Here is a 17,236-nt window from a genome sequence, read left to right as displayed (position 1 = left end):
TTTATTACTGCACTTATGCACGTGATGCTATCTTAGACTATAAGCATGCCCTATTGGCCACAAAGCGGGCCAATTACTCTGACTTGATAAACAAAAACAAGCATGACTCAAAGATCTTGTTTGACACGGTGGCAACACTTATTCATAGACAACCACCTGTAAGTCACTCTCCATTTACAACACAAGATTTTGTGGATTTCTTTGAGAAGAAAATAAACAACATCAGGTTAAACATATCCCAGCATGCCTTAAACCAGCCACTACACCCTGCTACTGAGGTGGGTGCCATTACTCAGGTATTGTCATTATTTACAGAATTTGATAGTATCTCACTAGGCATGCTAACAAAACCCGTAACGTCTACAAAAAGCACAACCTGCTTATTTGATCCTATACCAGCAAAACTGTTTAAGGACCTGTGGCCCACTCTTGGGTCGACTGCGCTGGAAATTATTCATCTTTCATTATCCTCTGTTCCTAAATGTTTCAAATCTGCGGTGATTAAGCCATTACTTCAGAAATCTAATCTTGACCCTAGTGTACTGAAAAACTATAGGCTGATATCAAATCTATCATTTTGCTCTAAAATCCTGGAACAAGTAGTTTCATGGCAGCTCGTGGACCACCTCACTGAGAATAATCTTTTTGAGCCACTGCAGTCTGCTTTTAGAAAATATCATTCCACAGAGACGGCTAACTAAAGTGGTGAATGATCTTCTGCTTGCAATCGATTCAGACACCACTACGGTTCTGGTGCTATTAGATCTCAGTGCTGCATTTGATACTGTGGATCATCATATTCTACTCGATAGGCTGGAGAATCATTTTGGGATTACTGGGAGTAGCCTTGCATGGTTGACATCATACTTGACCAGTTGTTTTCACTGTGTTTTGTACAATAACACTACCTCTAACTTTAATGACATGAAATTTGGGGTTCCACAGGGGTCCATCTTAGGCCCCCTGCTTTTCTCAGTTTTACATAGCAACCCTTGGACACATATTGCAGCATTTTGGGATTACCTTTCATTACTATGCTGATGATAATCAGTTACACGTCGATAACTGCTGGGAATCTCACCCACATAAAATCCTTAGAAGATTGCCTTGCATCAGTGAAAAGCTGGATGTCTAGCAATTTCCTACTTTTAAACTCTGATTGTCCTTTGACCTCCACATTAGAGATATTACGAGGACTGCTTTCTTCCACCTGCGAAATGTAGCAAAGATTCATCCCATCCTGTCTATGGCTGATGCTGAGACCCTGATTCATGCGTTTGTCTCTTCTAGATTGAACTACTGCAATGTTCTATTTTCTGGTTTACCGCAGTCCAGCATTAGGGCTCTCCAACTGGTTCAAAATCCTGCTGCCAGACTTTTGACAGGAAGCAGAAAGTTTGACCACATTACACCCATTTTGGCATCTCTTCACTGGCTTCCAGTTCCTGTGAAATCAGATTTTAAGGTTCTGCTACTAACCTATAAAATTCTTCACAGACTGGCATCTCCCTACTTAGCTGACCTAATTAAACCCTATGTACCGGCCCGGGCTCTGCGGTCTCTGGATGCAGGACTACTTTGTGTCCCTAGGGTGAATATAAAGTCTGCGGGTCACAGAACTTTCTGTTATCATGCCCCTGTTCTGTGGAGTGATCTCCCTGCATCAATAAAACAGTCAGATTCTGTAGCGACTTTCAAGTCCAGACTTAAGACGCACTTATATTTCCCTTTCGTATACTTTTTACCCATTCACTTTATTATGAAATGGAGCGGGCAGTGGCCTCAACTATATCTAAAGTCTGGGCCTTTTAGTGAAGCTTAGGGCCAGTGGCCAGCAATCAGCTTAGTATTTCTTCTGTTTTTCTTGTTGCTTAATGCTGACAAATTATACTGTATTTGTTGTCTTTCCGATGCCCGATTCTGTTTTTTTTTATCTCTGTTTGAGGTGCGGCTCCATCCAGAGATGGGTGTGGTGTCTACTTCTGCAACCCTCCCGTCCTGTGCACTTGCAAAATTTCCTGTATAGTCATTTTGTAAATTGTTTTGCCAACTGTGTCGGTAGCATGGCCGAAGCAGAGGGTTACCCTATGAGTCTGGTCTGCTTGAGGTTTCTTCCTCAAATCATCAGAGGGAGTTTTTCCTTACCACTGTCACCTGTGTGCTTGCTCTGGGGGTTGGTAAGGTTAGACCTTAATTGTGTGAAGCGCCTTGAGGCAACTTTGTTGTGAATTGTCGCTATATAAATGAAAATAAATTGAAATTGAAATGCACATTAGCCCCATCTTGACTGATGTCACACACGGCTTCATGTCTCCATAGTTCCCAGTCATCAATGTGAGAAGTGACATGGAGTACAAGAAAATGACAGAACAAGAAGCCTGTAGTCTAAGCAGTTTTCAGTCTGTTAGCATATCATCTTATCTCTCCTGGGATATAAAATATATTAAAGTGCAACTGGTATGTTTTTTTTATGCTTTACATAATAAGATTGTACATGTACAAGTCCTAACACTATAAACTGACACTGATGATTTTATAAGATTTAAAATTTCCTGCGCAAATTGTGCCTTCAAGACTTCATGCTGAAGCAGTAAAGCACATTGCTCCCGTTTGAAAGCACAGACACTGGACCTCTGAGATGGCCAAGACAAAGTGTTGTTCAGTGTGGAAATATGCCTGGTTGGTGCATTGTGACTGAGTGTGTGAGACAACAAGAAAATGTCAGCATTCATAGCTCTCCAAATGCACTAAAATGGAAAATGTGCGTAGCTCCAAAATGGATCTACTTGGAGAATGCATGTTTTTTAAGGATTTTTTTAAAGGTTTTTTTAAGGATTGTTGCTACATCACACTCCGGCTGTTTCCACAATCTGAAAAAAGTTCAGCGATCGCCATCTTGAATTTGTGTCGCCTGAACCACAAAAAGGCTTTAAAAAAACAGCAGTAGAAGGATTCTCCCATCACCCTGCTGGGAGAAGCTTTTATTCAGCTACTTTTTGGAGTGACACCGACCGAGGGAGGACTGATGACTTGGTGGAATATCGATCGAACAGCAACAGCGGGCCAACCTGGAAGGAGAAGCCGGCCTTCAGGCATAATCTCTGGGTAGACCGAGGCAGGCAGCCGGGGGGATGGAGCAAACCCACTCAGTCTGAAATCTCCCACATTTGGGATATATGCAAAGTCCCAGTTTGCCCAACGAAGTTTAGTTCTGCAGCTTTATATCTCCCACATTTGGGATATATGCAAAGTCCCAGTTTGCCCAACGAAGTTTAGTTCTGCAGCTTTATCAAGGTGAGAATAATATTAAAATAAAACTTGATGTTTACTGCTCTGCTGTGAAGGTTTAATGATCGGCTAACGTTAGCTTAGCCTTTTAGCACAGTTGATCTGAGTGAACACTTTAATTTGTAAATGGTTCAGTCTTTTTTATTTTTACCAAATAAAGCAACAGCTTTTTTCTGAGACCACACAAGCTCAACTTTAAATACCTTTTTTTTCCAGGCGTTTTTTCTTTTTCCGTTTTTTTTTTCTTTTTTATATATAAACTGTTTAGTGTTTCTTTATATTTAAAGAAATATTTTTTTATTTGTCCCAATCAGGAACATTTTCTGTGCAGACAAGCAAACTTCCATTGATGAGCTGAACACCATGAAGTCCAGTCGAAAGAAAACATCTCTGCTCTTCAGCAACACCACCAGAGTTCAAAGTTGCAGAAGAGACGTTCATCTGGTCCCGAGAATCCAGCATAACATCACCTACTTCTAAATAAAAGGCTCTTTCAACAGCAACTATTTTATTATTTTTTAAAAAGCTGTTTCATTTTATATTTTAAGACTAAATGAACGGTTTATTAAAAATGTCCACAAATCAAAGTCAAAAGACATTTGCACAAGTAGAAGCTCTCCACTTATTGCGCTCAAATTCATATTTTAGAAATGACTCTGTCCTGATAACAACATTAAAGGCAATTACATATTTTGGCAAAATTACAAGATGAAATGATTATACAAAAATTCATCATGAGGTTTATGTCACAGAAATCCTACTTTACAATCACACTGCAGTCATTGTTAAATTATTTCCTGTTGCATTTATAATAAACATTTGTATTTATTTACAGTGTCTGCTTTTCTGGTTGAAATGAGATATAAATAATCTACCACACTTAAAAAATGTACAAATTTCCATGTTTTGTCTAAAAATAAATGTCAGAGGTTCCTGCCACTAGTCTTCCGTGTTTTGGCCTGCCGACACGCGGCAATGCGCGCTCCGGTCAGAAGCGTCGCTTTAGCTCGGCTTTTGATGCAAGGCTTCTGACGCCTCTAAAAAGCAATGCGTCTCATTGAAAATAATGCTTTTAGACCGATTTCTGATGCCTCTGATGCTTCTGACCCATTCAATGTGAAAGGCCAATAAGTCCTTTAAGTTTCCAATACATTTTTTTCTTTCTTTTTTTTTTTTAAATGTGTGTTCGGTTGACAGAGACAAAGGAAAAAATTAACAAATAATTGAAGTCGAAGTCGCAGCCAGCCAGACACAGACACAGACAGAAAAACACACACACACACACACACACACACCTCTCTGCCTTACAGACTTATGCTGTGCTGTGACTGTTCAACAAAGAGAAGAACATGAGCTCTGGCATATAATGATTCTGACTTACAGATGAGTAAAGATCAGACCGTCTGTCACACCTACTGTCCTCTGCAGGCAGCATTTTGTCAGCAGCACGGTGGCTTAGTGATTAGCACGGTTGCCTCACAGCAAGAAGGTCATGGGTTTGATTCCCACCTGTGGCCTTTCTGTGTGGAGTTTGCATGTTCTCCCTGTGTTTGCGTAGGTTTCCTCGCAAACATTTTTTTTGTAATGCACATTTTTATTGAACGCTTTTTTGTATGTGTACAAAACTGAAACACATACAACACTATGATATATTATATACACACCAACCACTCTTCAAATACGTAAATACATTACACTTGTAAAATTATGTAACAGAAAGCCATTTGGTAAAGGGAGACCAAATGCAATCGTACTGATGGAGTTTATCTAGTAGTCCACAACTCACTTTCTTATACGATGGCAATTTGACGATTGTCATAAACCACTCCACATGGGGGGGTTGCTGCCAGTGCCTCAAGAGAATCCGTTTATCTGTGGTATCTTTTCATGATAAGAGAAGTGAGAGTCCGGAAGTCCTGTGGTAGAGCCAAGCATAGCCAGTTTAGATGAAATTCGGAATCTTCTGTCCAGAATACTGAAAATAACCTCTGAAATGTTTTTCCACCAGTCCTGAAATGTAGAATTGAGGCACACTGACTGTTGCATCTCCACCAAGTGCCCGTAGGTATTAAATTCCACTTCTGTGGTTGCTGCAGTGTTCAATGCCATCTGTGGATTATCTGTAATTGAATAAACCTGATGCCTGTTTCCTTGTACATAGTGTTAATATTACAGAGGCACGATTCCCATTCATCTGAAGATATGTTTCCCTCCTACATTTAAAGACATGCAGGTTAGGTTAATTGGAAACTTGATAATTGCCCAGGGCTCCCTTGCAAAAGAGATCTCAGTCTCAATGGGACTAAACTTTAAATACAGGTTAAATTAAAAAATAAATAAATAAATTGCCTGTGACAGTACACCCTTTGGGAACAGGCTCTCTAACCTCCGATGAACCGACACTGAATAAGTCAACCGGGGCCTGTGCCATCCACATAAAGAGTCAAAGACAGCTGGATCGCGCTCATCCTGTTTATCCTGTTCCAAACAGGTGACACGGCCGCAGTCCACCTGCTTTCTATGCATGTGAATGGAGATATTTAAAAAAAAAAAAAAAAAAAAAAAACTGGTGTTACATTTATGTTGGCACAATCCAGGGATTTTATATAAATATCCAATTAAAATGTAACTTAAAAAATAGGAATGACCATTTAATATTATTAGCCTTTGTAGATGGTGGGGAATTCCATTTACGTTGCCTGCATCCCTATCATGTGTAAAATCTGCTAACTTTTGTTTTCTGCTTCAGATTCATTTTGCTCAAACCTGTCCTCTGATTACCAAATATAACTGCCACGTGTCCAAAGTGTCAGCAGTATTGCCCATTTAGCGACTTTGTCGCTAAATTCAGCAACTATTAGTGACTTTTTTTTTTCCCAAAAAAGTGATTAGCAAAAAATCTAGCGACTTTTCCTGGTGTTATTGGAGATTGATGTGAAAGCACATGTATCTCCTCAATGACCAAGTGGGTGTTTCAGTGGGACTGGGCCCCTCCCCTATCCCAAAGCACTGACAGGAGGCCACCTGCCACCTCCGCCTGCGTGGAAAAGGAACCAGCAGCAAGTTAGCGCTGAGCGCTTCTGATTGGCTCACACAGACACAAGACAGGCTGGTTCCCGCCTCCATCTTTGCAACTGTGCACATTTATTTTTCGCCACATAATATTCTATTCATAAATTGTTTTTAGCCCAAGTCTTGTGTTTTTCCGCTGACACACAAAATTAAAACAGAACAGCAAAATAATAAATAAATGCCCCAGGTGCCTGTGTGTCACGTCAATTCAAGGCAGATTTTTTTTCTTTGTCAAAAAAAATTAATAAAAAATACAAGTAATTCTGCTAGAGTGTCTCATTTGGGTCACTTCTGTGAGTTCTAAGCCCAAGAATCAACAGGAGACCATTCATTTGTAATTCTACACCTTTTTAGGGTGTTTTTTTTTACTCACTTTTGTCCCTCTCACGCTGCCATTCTTCTCTCCTACCGTGTCAATAACAATTACATGCACATGTTCAATTATGCAAATTAGGCGATGACATCATTTAGCGACTTCTGGCAACTTAACTTTCCTTACTGAGGAGTTGGCAACAGTGAGTGTCAGTCTCATATGAGCTTTCAGACATAGATAAGCAGGGCTCGAAATAGTACATGCATGTGCTAGTTTGTGCACGTATTATTCGAGGGGTACACTTAATTCTATACTGCACTTGCACTGGTGCAAGTAACTTTATCCAAGTTTTATCAACTATAAGCACTAGTAGAATGAACCAATAAAGGAATACGAGTAAATAAGGGGAAAAAAAAAATTTACAGTATGTTGTCTTCATCTTCCCTGCGTTTTATGACTCTCACACACGAAGCGAGTTGCTGTGACGATTCATTCGCATGCGCACGTGAGAAAAAAAAAAACTGTCTGCCGCTGCTGCTGCTCTTCCCTCAAACACTGTCATAACCACACCGGACCTGCTCCCAGTTGCTTCCTGTGGCATCATGACGACACAGGAATATCTGCGTCAGGTGCGCACAGCAGGGGGCAGAGAGGAGGTGAGAACGCAGCCTGCAGGTTCTCTGCACACAGAAATTAGAGTGTACAGTTTGGCTGCAGACAGACTGTGCACTCTGACTTCTCTTCTAGTTTATATTTGTTCTTGTGCTGAGCTGCAGGTTTGCGCTCTGAGTTCTGTTATAGTTTATCTTTCTTCCTTTGACAGCGACATGTGTGCACGTGAACGAACTGTCCGTGAGTAAATGTGGGGGTGTCTGGAGTTATAATTGATGTGGACATGTCCTGTCTCTGGCAATCAGTCTGTAAGCAGGACTTATATCCTTTTTTAACACTGTGATGAGAGAGTTTGAGGGGAGAACAAGGAGAACTAACTGCCTGCAAACAGACAGTTTTTTTTTTCTTTCTTTTAATTGTTCACATGTGCGCGCATGAACGAATCATCCGTGAGTGGACTGGAGATGTCCGGACTTTTTACTGCATGTGGACATGTCCTGTCTCTGGCAATCAGTCTGTGAGCAGGACGTTTATGGATTTTATTTAAACACTTTTGTGAGAGAAGAAGAGTGAGCAGCTGCAAACAGCACTGTTTTTTCCGTGCTCTTTTTTTTTTAGAGTGTAGTTTTACTGCATTGTGTACACGGTATAAAAACAATCCTGCGTGATTTATACTTCAGGAACAATGGAACGTAGCAGGAATCATAAATTGGTGTTGGGTAACGTTGTCTTGTGAGGGTGTGGCTTCCAGTCACGTTGAGTACCGTCCTGTTGCTCTGACTTGCGCTGAAACCACTTAATTTCTGCGTCGAACACAGGATGCAAACAAAAATTAAACATGTTTAATTTTTGGCGTCCGATTTGCTTCGTCCTTTGCGTCCCTCGTGCTGTCAAGCTGCTTGTCTCAGCACTGAGTTGCTTCCACGCGGCATCGTCATGACGACACATGACGCAACTGGGAGCAGCCCCGGTGTGAAAGGGGCTTAATGGACCTCGAGAGGAAGAGTCTGACACATCAGAGGAGGAGTGTTAAGGTTGATATAAGACTGACTTTTGGTTGTGCAAGTAACTTTTTTGGTGCAAGTAATTTTTTTGTTACTAGCACCAGTGCAAGTAGGTTAAAAATGTATTTCGACCCCTGATAAGATAACATTTTCTTTGGAGCTGCTGTAGGGGTTGACATTGTTTTCAGTGGCCTGAGACCAGCAAAACTAATGTGTGTCTGGCTCACAATTCAACCATTCATTGTTTTTGTTGTTTTTTTAAAACAGAACAAAACAAACACTATCACAAAATAATGTGAATCAGCGGGGAGAAATTTCATGTCAGTTGTACATTAAAAGCAAATAGCTGGGCTTCCTTTGTGCTGAAATTCATCTGTGTTTCTTAATGTAAACATAGGACTTTTCTATGTTCTTCAATATTCTGTCACCTGTCCACAGTGCTAAATCACTTTTTTTTTGCCATGCAGCAGAGCTGATCCAAAGTTAAGAGCAGGGAGGACTTAAGCCCCGTTTACACATAGACGATAAGAGCTCCCGGAAGCATCCCGGAAGAGTTTTTGGCCGTCTTAAGGATCAAATGCCGTTGTCAACGCTGGCACTAGGGGGCGTGGCTTACTTCCGGCTTTACCGAGATTCGTCGAAAAAATTATTCAACATGTCGAATAATTCCGGGAGCGCTCCCGGAGAATTCGCGTGACGACGGAGACAACGCGAACAACGGCGTTTGATACTTTTTAATCGCCATTTCATCCTGCCCCTTCCTGTAGTGCCGCAGTTTACACCACCGTAATTGGCGGCCGGCGTTGTATCCCTAACCAACGGCTTGTAAAACGGCGATAGAGCCCACATCTGCACCCTCAAAGTCATTTTAACCGGCGACAGAGGCAGACAAAACGGCGGCGCTAGCGAACAGTACAACGTTCTAAACACCACCTCCCGGTTAATGGCGTTCCAAACAGCCGATAGGCGGCGGTCAATATAAAAACGCTAGCACGTTGCATGCAGGCCTCTCACTCGTGACCAGCTCCAGATATTTTTGCAGAGAAGCTCCAGTATGCCTCCTAAAAGAAAATTGGCAGCGGCAAGGACTTACCAAGAGGTCTGTTTCAGAAGCAGAGGAGAGCCCTGTAGTGAAGACGAGCAACACGTTGAGGAGGGGAAAAGGAAAGGAGAAGAAAAGGCTGAGAGATGAGCTCCCTCCCCCTGCAGTGACAGCTGCTTCAGCCAATTATACTCTGGGGGCGGTGCCTATATGCAAAAGTTCCTGGAGTAACGCAGGATTTGCCTGGATAAATCCAGCGGTACATTATCGGCGGCAGCAGAACACCGCCGTTCTCATGCGCGTCTTAACCTGCGATTGTAAAGGATAGAATTGGGTATTAACCCCCGTTGCCTGACGTGTGCCGGATGCTACGGTGTCAAAACGCCGCTTTATTTGGCGGATTTAGCGGCGTTTTATCTGCGTATCTGCGGCTAGTACGGCGCTCAAAATGCCGGCGAAATGCTCCGCCCCTTTCTACCGCGAAAACAGCCGGAACTACCGCGAACTTCGGTCTACATACTACCCACCGACAAAACCGTCTATGTGTAACCTGGGCTTTAACATCAGCCTGTCCAAAAGCTTTTCCACCATTTAACCAAAAATTCTGTGCTTTGGGTCAGCCACACAGTATACAGATGGGAAAAAGACATTCAGCAGTGCAGTAGTGGTGAAAAAAAAAAGGCTTAATACTGCAAACACAGCATAGTGAATGAAAAATGTGTCTTCTCTGGTAGAGCTACTTAAGCTCTTTGGTTGCTATGGATCTATACTGGGTCATGGGATTACTGACACACCGGTATAAGATGTTCAGTACGTGTACCCGTATTGCCATCCCCATATTTTCGATATATCAGCACTGGATGTTAAAGTTCACTGGGCAGCAGCTCAGAGCACTTTACAATAGTTCATGTCATCTTGTTTGTTGTGTCACAACACAGTGGTGACACAACAAACAAGAGCAGCACACCTGCACTGAGTTTTAGAAACATATTTATGCTCTGCTTTTCTTTCAAAGTCTGTGCGCATCATATGGCTGTGTTAGCAAGAAGCTGACAGTAGCTAAAAACAGCAGTATCACACCTGCAGTAGGGTGCAACTAAAAAATAAAGTCCACCCCCCCGATTTGTTCATAAGGTGAAAAGAAAAAAAGCTGACAAAATTTGGATGTATTATAATAATATTTACTGGTAGCTCCACAACATCAAAGTTTTGTATTTTTTGGAAAAATCTGGATATGATAAATAACAGTTGTTTTAACATAAAAATAAGAATATTGTAGAAATACGTACTTAAAATGAAGACTAGAAGCTACTAGCAGTTACTTCACACCTTAAGTAATTTTTTAACAAAAACAGATCAACACAAAAAATGACTGAAAATGTCACAATGCACTATCCAGACTTTATCAGTAGCTGTCCAGCTCACGCAGTAAGCTGCAGATCATTTTGTGGAGCAGATCAGAGGGTGACACGGGAGTAGATTTTCACTCCTGTCCCATCCCAGTCCCACAGAAAAATTCCTATCACATCTCAATCCCGGCCAAATCACATAACCTCCACGACACCTGTCAATAGCAGAGAGAACAACCAGATATTGCTGCCAACTGTAACCTAATGTAAGGACTTTAAAATAAATAATAATATATGTTCTGACGCTGAACTGTGAGAAACTGAGGCTCACACGTAGTGTGAAAAATAAAAGTTTTGCTCCAAGGATTAGCACTGACTTGCATGTTTGTCTGCGAGCTGGATGAGACTGTGGGAGATGTCTCTCCTTCTGTAGAAGCAAACCACTTTGGCCTCCACGTTGCCACTGGCCGTCTGAAAAACAAGACACAGACCTGGTTTAAAGAAAAGAGCCGGGAACACTGTGTGGCACAAACTGGCTGTTTTCTGATCATCTTGCATCTCGTTTTTCTGTGTTCTCATCAAGCTTTGTTACACTGACAGGCTGACCAGAGCCACAGCATTTTGTGTGATCAGATGACTGAGTGAGTGTCCGGCTGGATAATTACACGGACAGGCTTAAAGACTCGGACTGAAACGTGGTGTGACTGATGGAGAGGGAACAGACTGTGGAGGAACAATGCTTCCATCTTCTGTCATTTTATCCTTTTTTACTACACGTAAAAGATGCGGACAAAATAACAGAAATGAATCATTATTACATCCGCCAACGAAATTGGAGGAGATTATGTTTTCGTCCCTGTTTGATTATTTGTTTGTCTGATTGTGAACAACCTGGAGCCCACAGTTTTTTATTTATTGTTGAGAATTTTTTTTTTTTTTTTTTACTGAAGATGATTCAATCTTCAAGGTCATAGGTCAAAGTCAGGAAAAATCTTGGAAAAACCCCTATCTTTAACATTGAACAAATGTTCAAAAATTCATAACTGTTAAAAAACAATCACATTTCTTTCATATTTTCAATTTATATCATTTATATAGCGCCAAATGACAAAAACGTTGCCTCGAGGCTTTTCACACAAGTAAGGTCTAACCTTACCAACCCCTAGAGCAAGCACACAGGCAACAGTGATAAGAAAAAACCCCCTCTGATGATACAAAGGAAGAAACCTCAAGCAGACCAGACTCAAAGGGGTGACCCACTGCTTAGGCCATTCTAACAGTTGTTTTTACAAAGTAAATATTTGAGAGCCTTATGTAGGATGGTATCCTTTATTAAGTATTATTAAATGAAATGTCTGCAAATAAAAACAAAGCTAATGATACTGGTAGCAGTTACAGTCAAAAAGTAAGGAACAACTGATGAATACAAACATGTTTTCAAAGTCATCATAAAACTGTAATGGTATCATTAAGTATTCGTATTGGTACTCAGTATCGACGAGTCCTCAAATGTAGGCACTTGTACTCAGTCTGGAAAAAAGTGGTATCGATGCATCCTTAGATTCTGGTGTCCAGAATTTTAAAGCACATAAGTATAACAATTTGAAAGAAAAAGGAAAAAAATGATTACATATTAGAAGTAAAATATAAACAAATAAAGCAAACTCCAATCAGTCTTCTATTGCAGATCTGAGTCATGTCATGGCTATGCTTGCTTTCACCCCACCCCCTCTCCCTTGGAACTTAAATGGAGTAAGCGGGTACAGAAAATGAAAGAATGAATGGTATCAGCAGATACTACAGATTCCAGGTTTGGTTTTGTATTGGACATGTGATATTTATCATTCCATTTTTTTAATATACACCCATTTTCTATTTTATTAAATAACCGGATCCACTCATAGTAGTACAACTGATTTTTCAGGCATTATAACATTCAAACGCAGTGTCTCATTTGTTGGCACGTTACACTGTAAATAACTCAATGACAAATTACTGTTATACCTGACAGCATAATTTGCCTTCAAGCGTGGATCCTGTTAGCTCATATTAACTGTGCTGAGCATGTGCCAACATTAGCGTCACATGCTCACAAGAGGAGCTGCTGAAGGAAAGGTTTCTCAACTTTTACATGCAAATAAATAAGTGAAGATTTCAACATAAAATAAAGCCACTGAAAGACTCAGCAGACTTAAAGATTCAGTCTGTGGCTTTTCAGCAGCTGCCAGCAATTAACAACAGTGAGTGGATTCTGAAGCATCGATCTTCATGCGACCGCAGAGTGTTTGAGAAGATGAGCGATCACTCCACAGCTGTTACAAAACAATAAACTTGCAAAACAGAAGGCTCCAAGTTCAAGGACATCATTGGGAAACTTTAAAATAAATGAAACGTCTGAATCAAAGGAGCAAAACTGAGCAACAAAAATTTTTTTTTCATTTGGTTGAAGAAATTATATGTGGGGTCCAGCGGCGGCTGGGTTTATGTATAGCCACCCATGATCTGCTTTGCCAATTCCAGAATTGTTCCAATGTTGCTGCATATGGCTACCTCTTTCCTGTCTTTCACTACACATCAAATAACTACTAAAAGACCCGAAACATATATTAAAATAATAATAAATAAGAAATTTATATTTGAAGTGAAATGTATTACGCCCATGTACAGTGTTGGTGCACGCAGAGGTCTTGATTTCTGTCAAGTCTGTCAGCAAAATAACAGTTGTGATAATCGACGGACTAAATGTTAAGTCAAGGTCACAGGAAAAAGTCAAGGTTTTGGCTCAATGCTTTTGTATACATCGATCAGCCATAACATTGTGACCACCTTCCAAATACTGTGTGGGTCCCCCCTTTGCCAACCAAAACAGCAGGGACTGATCAATGCATAGACTCCACTGCACCTCTTAAGTGGTGCTCTAGTGCCTGGTACAAAGATATCAGCAGCATTCATTCATTTATTTGCAATCCCTGTTTTTTCCTAATTAAGGGTCACAGGGGAACTGGAAACTATCCCAGCGGTCACCAGCCTACAATATGGGCAGCAGATCCTTTAAATATTCTACGATGCAGGGTGAGGCCTCCATGCATCAGACCTGTTTTTCCAGCACATTCCACAGATGCTCAATTAGAGCGTTCACCAGTTTTCTTTCCTTGGTGCATTTTTTATTAGGTACTGGCCACTACAGACTGGGAACATCCTACAAGAGTAAAAGTTTTGGAGATGCTCTGACCCAGTCATAGTAATCACAATTTGGCCCTTGTCAAAGTCACTCTAATTTGTATGCGTCCCCACTGTCCCTGCTTCCAAAGCATCAACTTTGAGGACAAGTTGTTAACTTGCTGCCTAATATATCCCACCCTCTGACAGCTGCCACTGTAACAAGATAATTAATGTTACTTCACCTGTCATGCAGTCAAAATGTAACAGATGACCGATCGATAGCGGTATATTTAGAATGGCTAATGGTAATCTGAGGAATTGATAAAGATACATCTTTTCTTACTATTAAACCCTGACATAAAGTTACATATCGCCTTTTTTAGTGGTGGTGGGGGGACACAGGGCCGTTGACCTTGTAAAGTCAAACAGGTTCATAACTTTGTTTCACTCAAGCACTTTGGGGACAATATAGACTAAGCATAGTGGGCGGGTTGTGTCTTATTCAAGGACAAAGTGGTTCAATTTTGGACAGAACTGATCAAATGTCAAAACCAGATATTATGGTATCACTGAATCACAAACATGTTAAGATACGGGTGTTGCACTCCTTGTTGTTGAGTATTTCAACTATTTGTCAGTGTAAATGTAATACCTGTCCGCCTTTAAATTTTTAAAGCAACAATTTTAGTTTGTTATATAAATATACCCAGCTAATAACCCCTGTGTTCTGTAAAAGTAATACAACAGTTATTAAATATAAACAACTAAATTGGTTTCTCAATAAACACTAATGGTTTGCTCAACAAAAGGTTCCTGTTGTGATATCAAAGTGAGCACATGATTTTAGAAAAAGCTTTACATGATGTTGCAGGAGTTGTGAGGTATGGGGTTGTTTTTATTGTTATATCAGCTAGAGGAGAAGTAGTTTTATTAGCATTGATAATTAGCCTGGAGTGCCATGCTAACTTCACCTGCTAATATTCTCAGGTCATCACTTCACACGTCATTAGGTGTTTGACTAGGGATGGGTATTGACAAGATTTTATTGATATCAATGCCATTATCGATTCTGCTGATCGATCCGATTCCTTATCGATTCCCTTATTGATACCTCTTGTGAATTTTGTACTAAAAGTAGGCTTTACAGGTTTTCTATGTATTTCATTGAGTCTTAAAGTAAATAAATATTAAATTGGTCACTGTATCCTTGATCTCTGGACATAAATAAAAATAAACAAAACGGTGTTTCGCTTTGAAGTTATTAATTCCGACTGGACTCTATCATTCTAACTTGGCAAGACAGGAGTCCCAGTTAATAACTTTAATCCGCACAAAAGTGACTCACAATTTCACATATTCAGGGATGAAAGTGGTGAAAAACAAAAACAAACTGAAACCCAAAATTACCCCCCAACACCACCTGCACGAAAATGTTTGAATTCTAGAAGCTCTGAAATGCAATCTGGGACTATTTCAGACAAACTGCAGTGAGTGCAGCATCCATTTTGGTGAGAAAAAAAACAACTTCCCTTATTCAAATTAACACATTGAAAATATGGTTTGACCAAAACAAACTGTCATTAAACTTAAATAAGACAGGGATGAAATAGAGGTGTAAGAGTCACTACGTGTTCACTGGAAACATTTATTTCTGTATGTTCATTGTTAGTTGGTTTTATATTTTCTGTTGTGTTTCTATTCAGGTTCTTTTTGTCTCTTTCTCTAAAATTGTATATAATAACTAATCATTAGATTATTAATATATAAACAAAAATAAATTTAAAAAATATTACAATTTGTAATACATTTGACTCTTTTACGACAACAAGCACTTATTATACAGAAAAATGCACCCAAAAGTGATGACAGCTGCAACTGCTTAATTCTAACTTTAACATTGAAAATGCCATAAACATGCTAACGCTATCGCTTTTTAAGTTATAAAATACATCTATTAACTGTTTCAGAAAACCATAACAGGTCGGTTTAACATAAAAAAGGTAAATAATACTCACAGACGTATGTTCTTTAGGGTTTTAGCGAGGGAAAATTAAGATACAGCGAAAGAAAAAAATGAATAAACGAAGCAATAGATCAAAGCACTGCTTCAATCTGCGAACCGCTGCTTCGATTGGCTCAAGGTTCAAAGCAAAGCAGCGCTGCAGAAAAGTTGATTATGGACCCGCTGCAGGGTCTGTAATCAATGTAGAGAAATGATCATTTTCCTGACAAACACCCCCAAAAACACCGGCCACTCTGAAGGACCGATAACGGAATCGTTAAGCAAAAAGCTTATTGATGTCGGTGGATCGAATCATTTCTTAACGATACCCGAAAGGAACCGGTTCTCGATACCCATCCCTATGTTTGACTTGCATCCTTTTATGAAATTTTCAAACTAAATGTGTTTAATGCAGTCCATTAGAATAAAAGCTTGTGACACCAGCAATGCAACTGACTGATCATGAAAGCATTACAAACCTTTTTTTAATAATCGGATTTTACCAATTAGCTGTTGCTACCCTAAATGACTCATTAACACACACACACACACACACACACACACACACACACACACACACACACACACACACACACACACACACACACACACACACACACACACACACACACACACACACACACACACACACACACACACACACGTATTTGTTCCCCCAGAAGTAAAAGCTAAGACAAGTGCCAACTGTGACATAAAAATCCATAGATTAAGTTAAGTTATTAACTTATTTATTGCTCGTGAATAGGGTTGGGTATTGATAACCGGTTCTTTTCAACAATCGTTAAGAAATTATTAGATCGACTGATCAATAGCCTTTTTGCTCAACGATTCCCTTATCGGTCCTTCAGCTCAAGGAGCTGGTTTTATCATATAACAAAATGGCTGAGAGTGCCCGCTCTGTCTACATACATCAGCTGGTGTCTGTGAATAAGAAGAATCCCAGAGTGTTGTTTGATACAATCAACTCTCTTGTATGTCCTGCTGCTTCAGTTACTCCTGTGTTTTCTGAAGCTGACAGCAATGCTTTTTTGAGTTTTTTCATTGACAAAATCAAGTTGATTAAGGATAAAATTCCACCCTCCCTGTGTGGTACTTCTACTGTTATTGAGCCTGTTCCCAGCATTTGGTCTTCATTTAGGGCTGTGACACTTGCTGATATTTCTGCATTGGTGAGCAAGATGAAACCTTCCTCTTGCTCATCGGACATCCTTCCCTACAGGCTCTTTATTAAAGTATTTGAGGTAATTGGTCCGTGTGTTACTAGAATGGTAAATCTTTCTTTGTCCACCGGTGTGTTTCCCAGTGCTTTCAAGCATGCCATAGTGTTGCCTCTACTGAAAAAAACAAAAAAAAACAGGTTTAAATCAAATG

The 17,236-nt window shown here is 40.2% G+C and overlaps 1 protein-coding gene across 5 annotated transcripts in view; it reads right to left on the bottom strand.

Moving 5' to 3' along the window:
* Positions 1–17,236, bottom strand: part of mta3 (metastasis associated 1 family, member 3) — a 92,071-nt gene that overhangs the window by 58,252 nt on the left and 16,583 nt on the right. For all 5 annotated transcript variants that reach the window (XR_004566363.1, XR_004566364.1, XR_004566365.1 and 2 more), the window contains exon 3: positions 11,058–11,151. Coding sequence is in view for 2 of the 5 variants with exons in the window: in XM_034193320.1 (XP_034049211.1) it covers positions 11,058–11,151 (94 nt within the window). In the remaining 3 variants the exon portion in view is untranslated. The remainder of the gene's footprint in view (positions 1–11,057; positions 11,152–17,236) is intronic.

Source organism: Thalassophryne amazonica, chromosome 18 (assembly GCF_902500255.1).
Source record: "Thalassophryne amazonica chromosome 18, fThaAma1.1, whole genome shotgun sequence".
NCBI classification, from domain to species: domain Eukaryota; kingdom Metazoa; phylum Chordata; class Actinopteri; order Batrachoidiformes; family Batrachoididae; genus Thalassophryne; species Thalassophryne amazonica.
The sequence above is the reverse complement of the archived record's forward strand: the minus strand, read 5'-3'. Positions and strand labels throughout refer to the sequence as shown.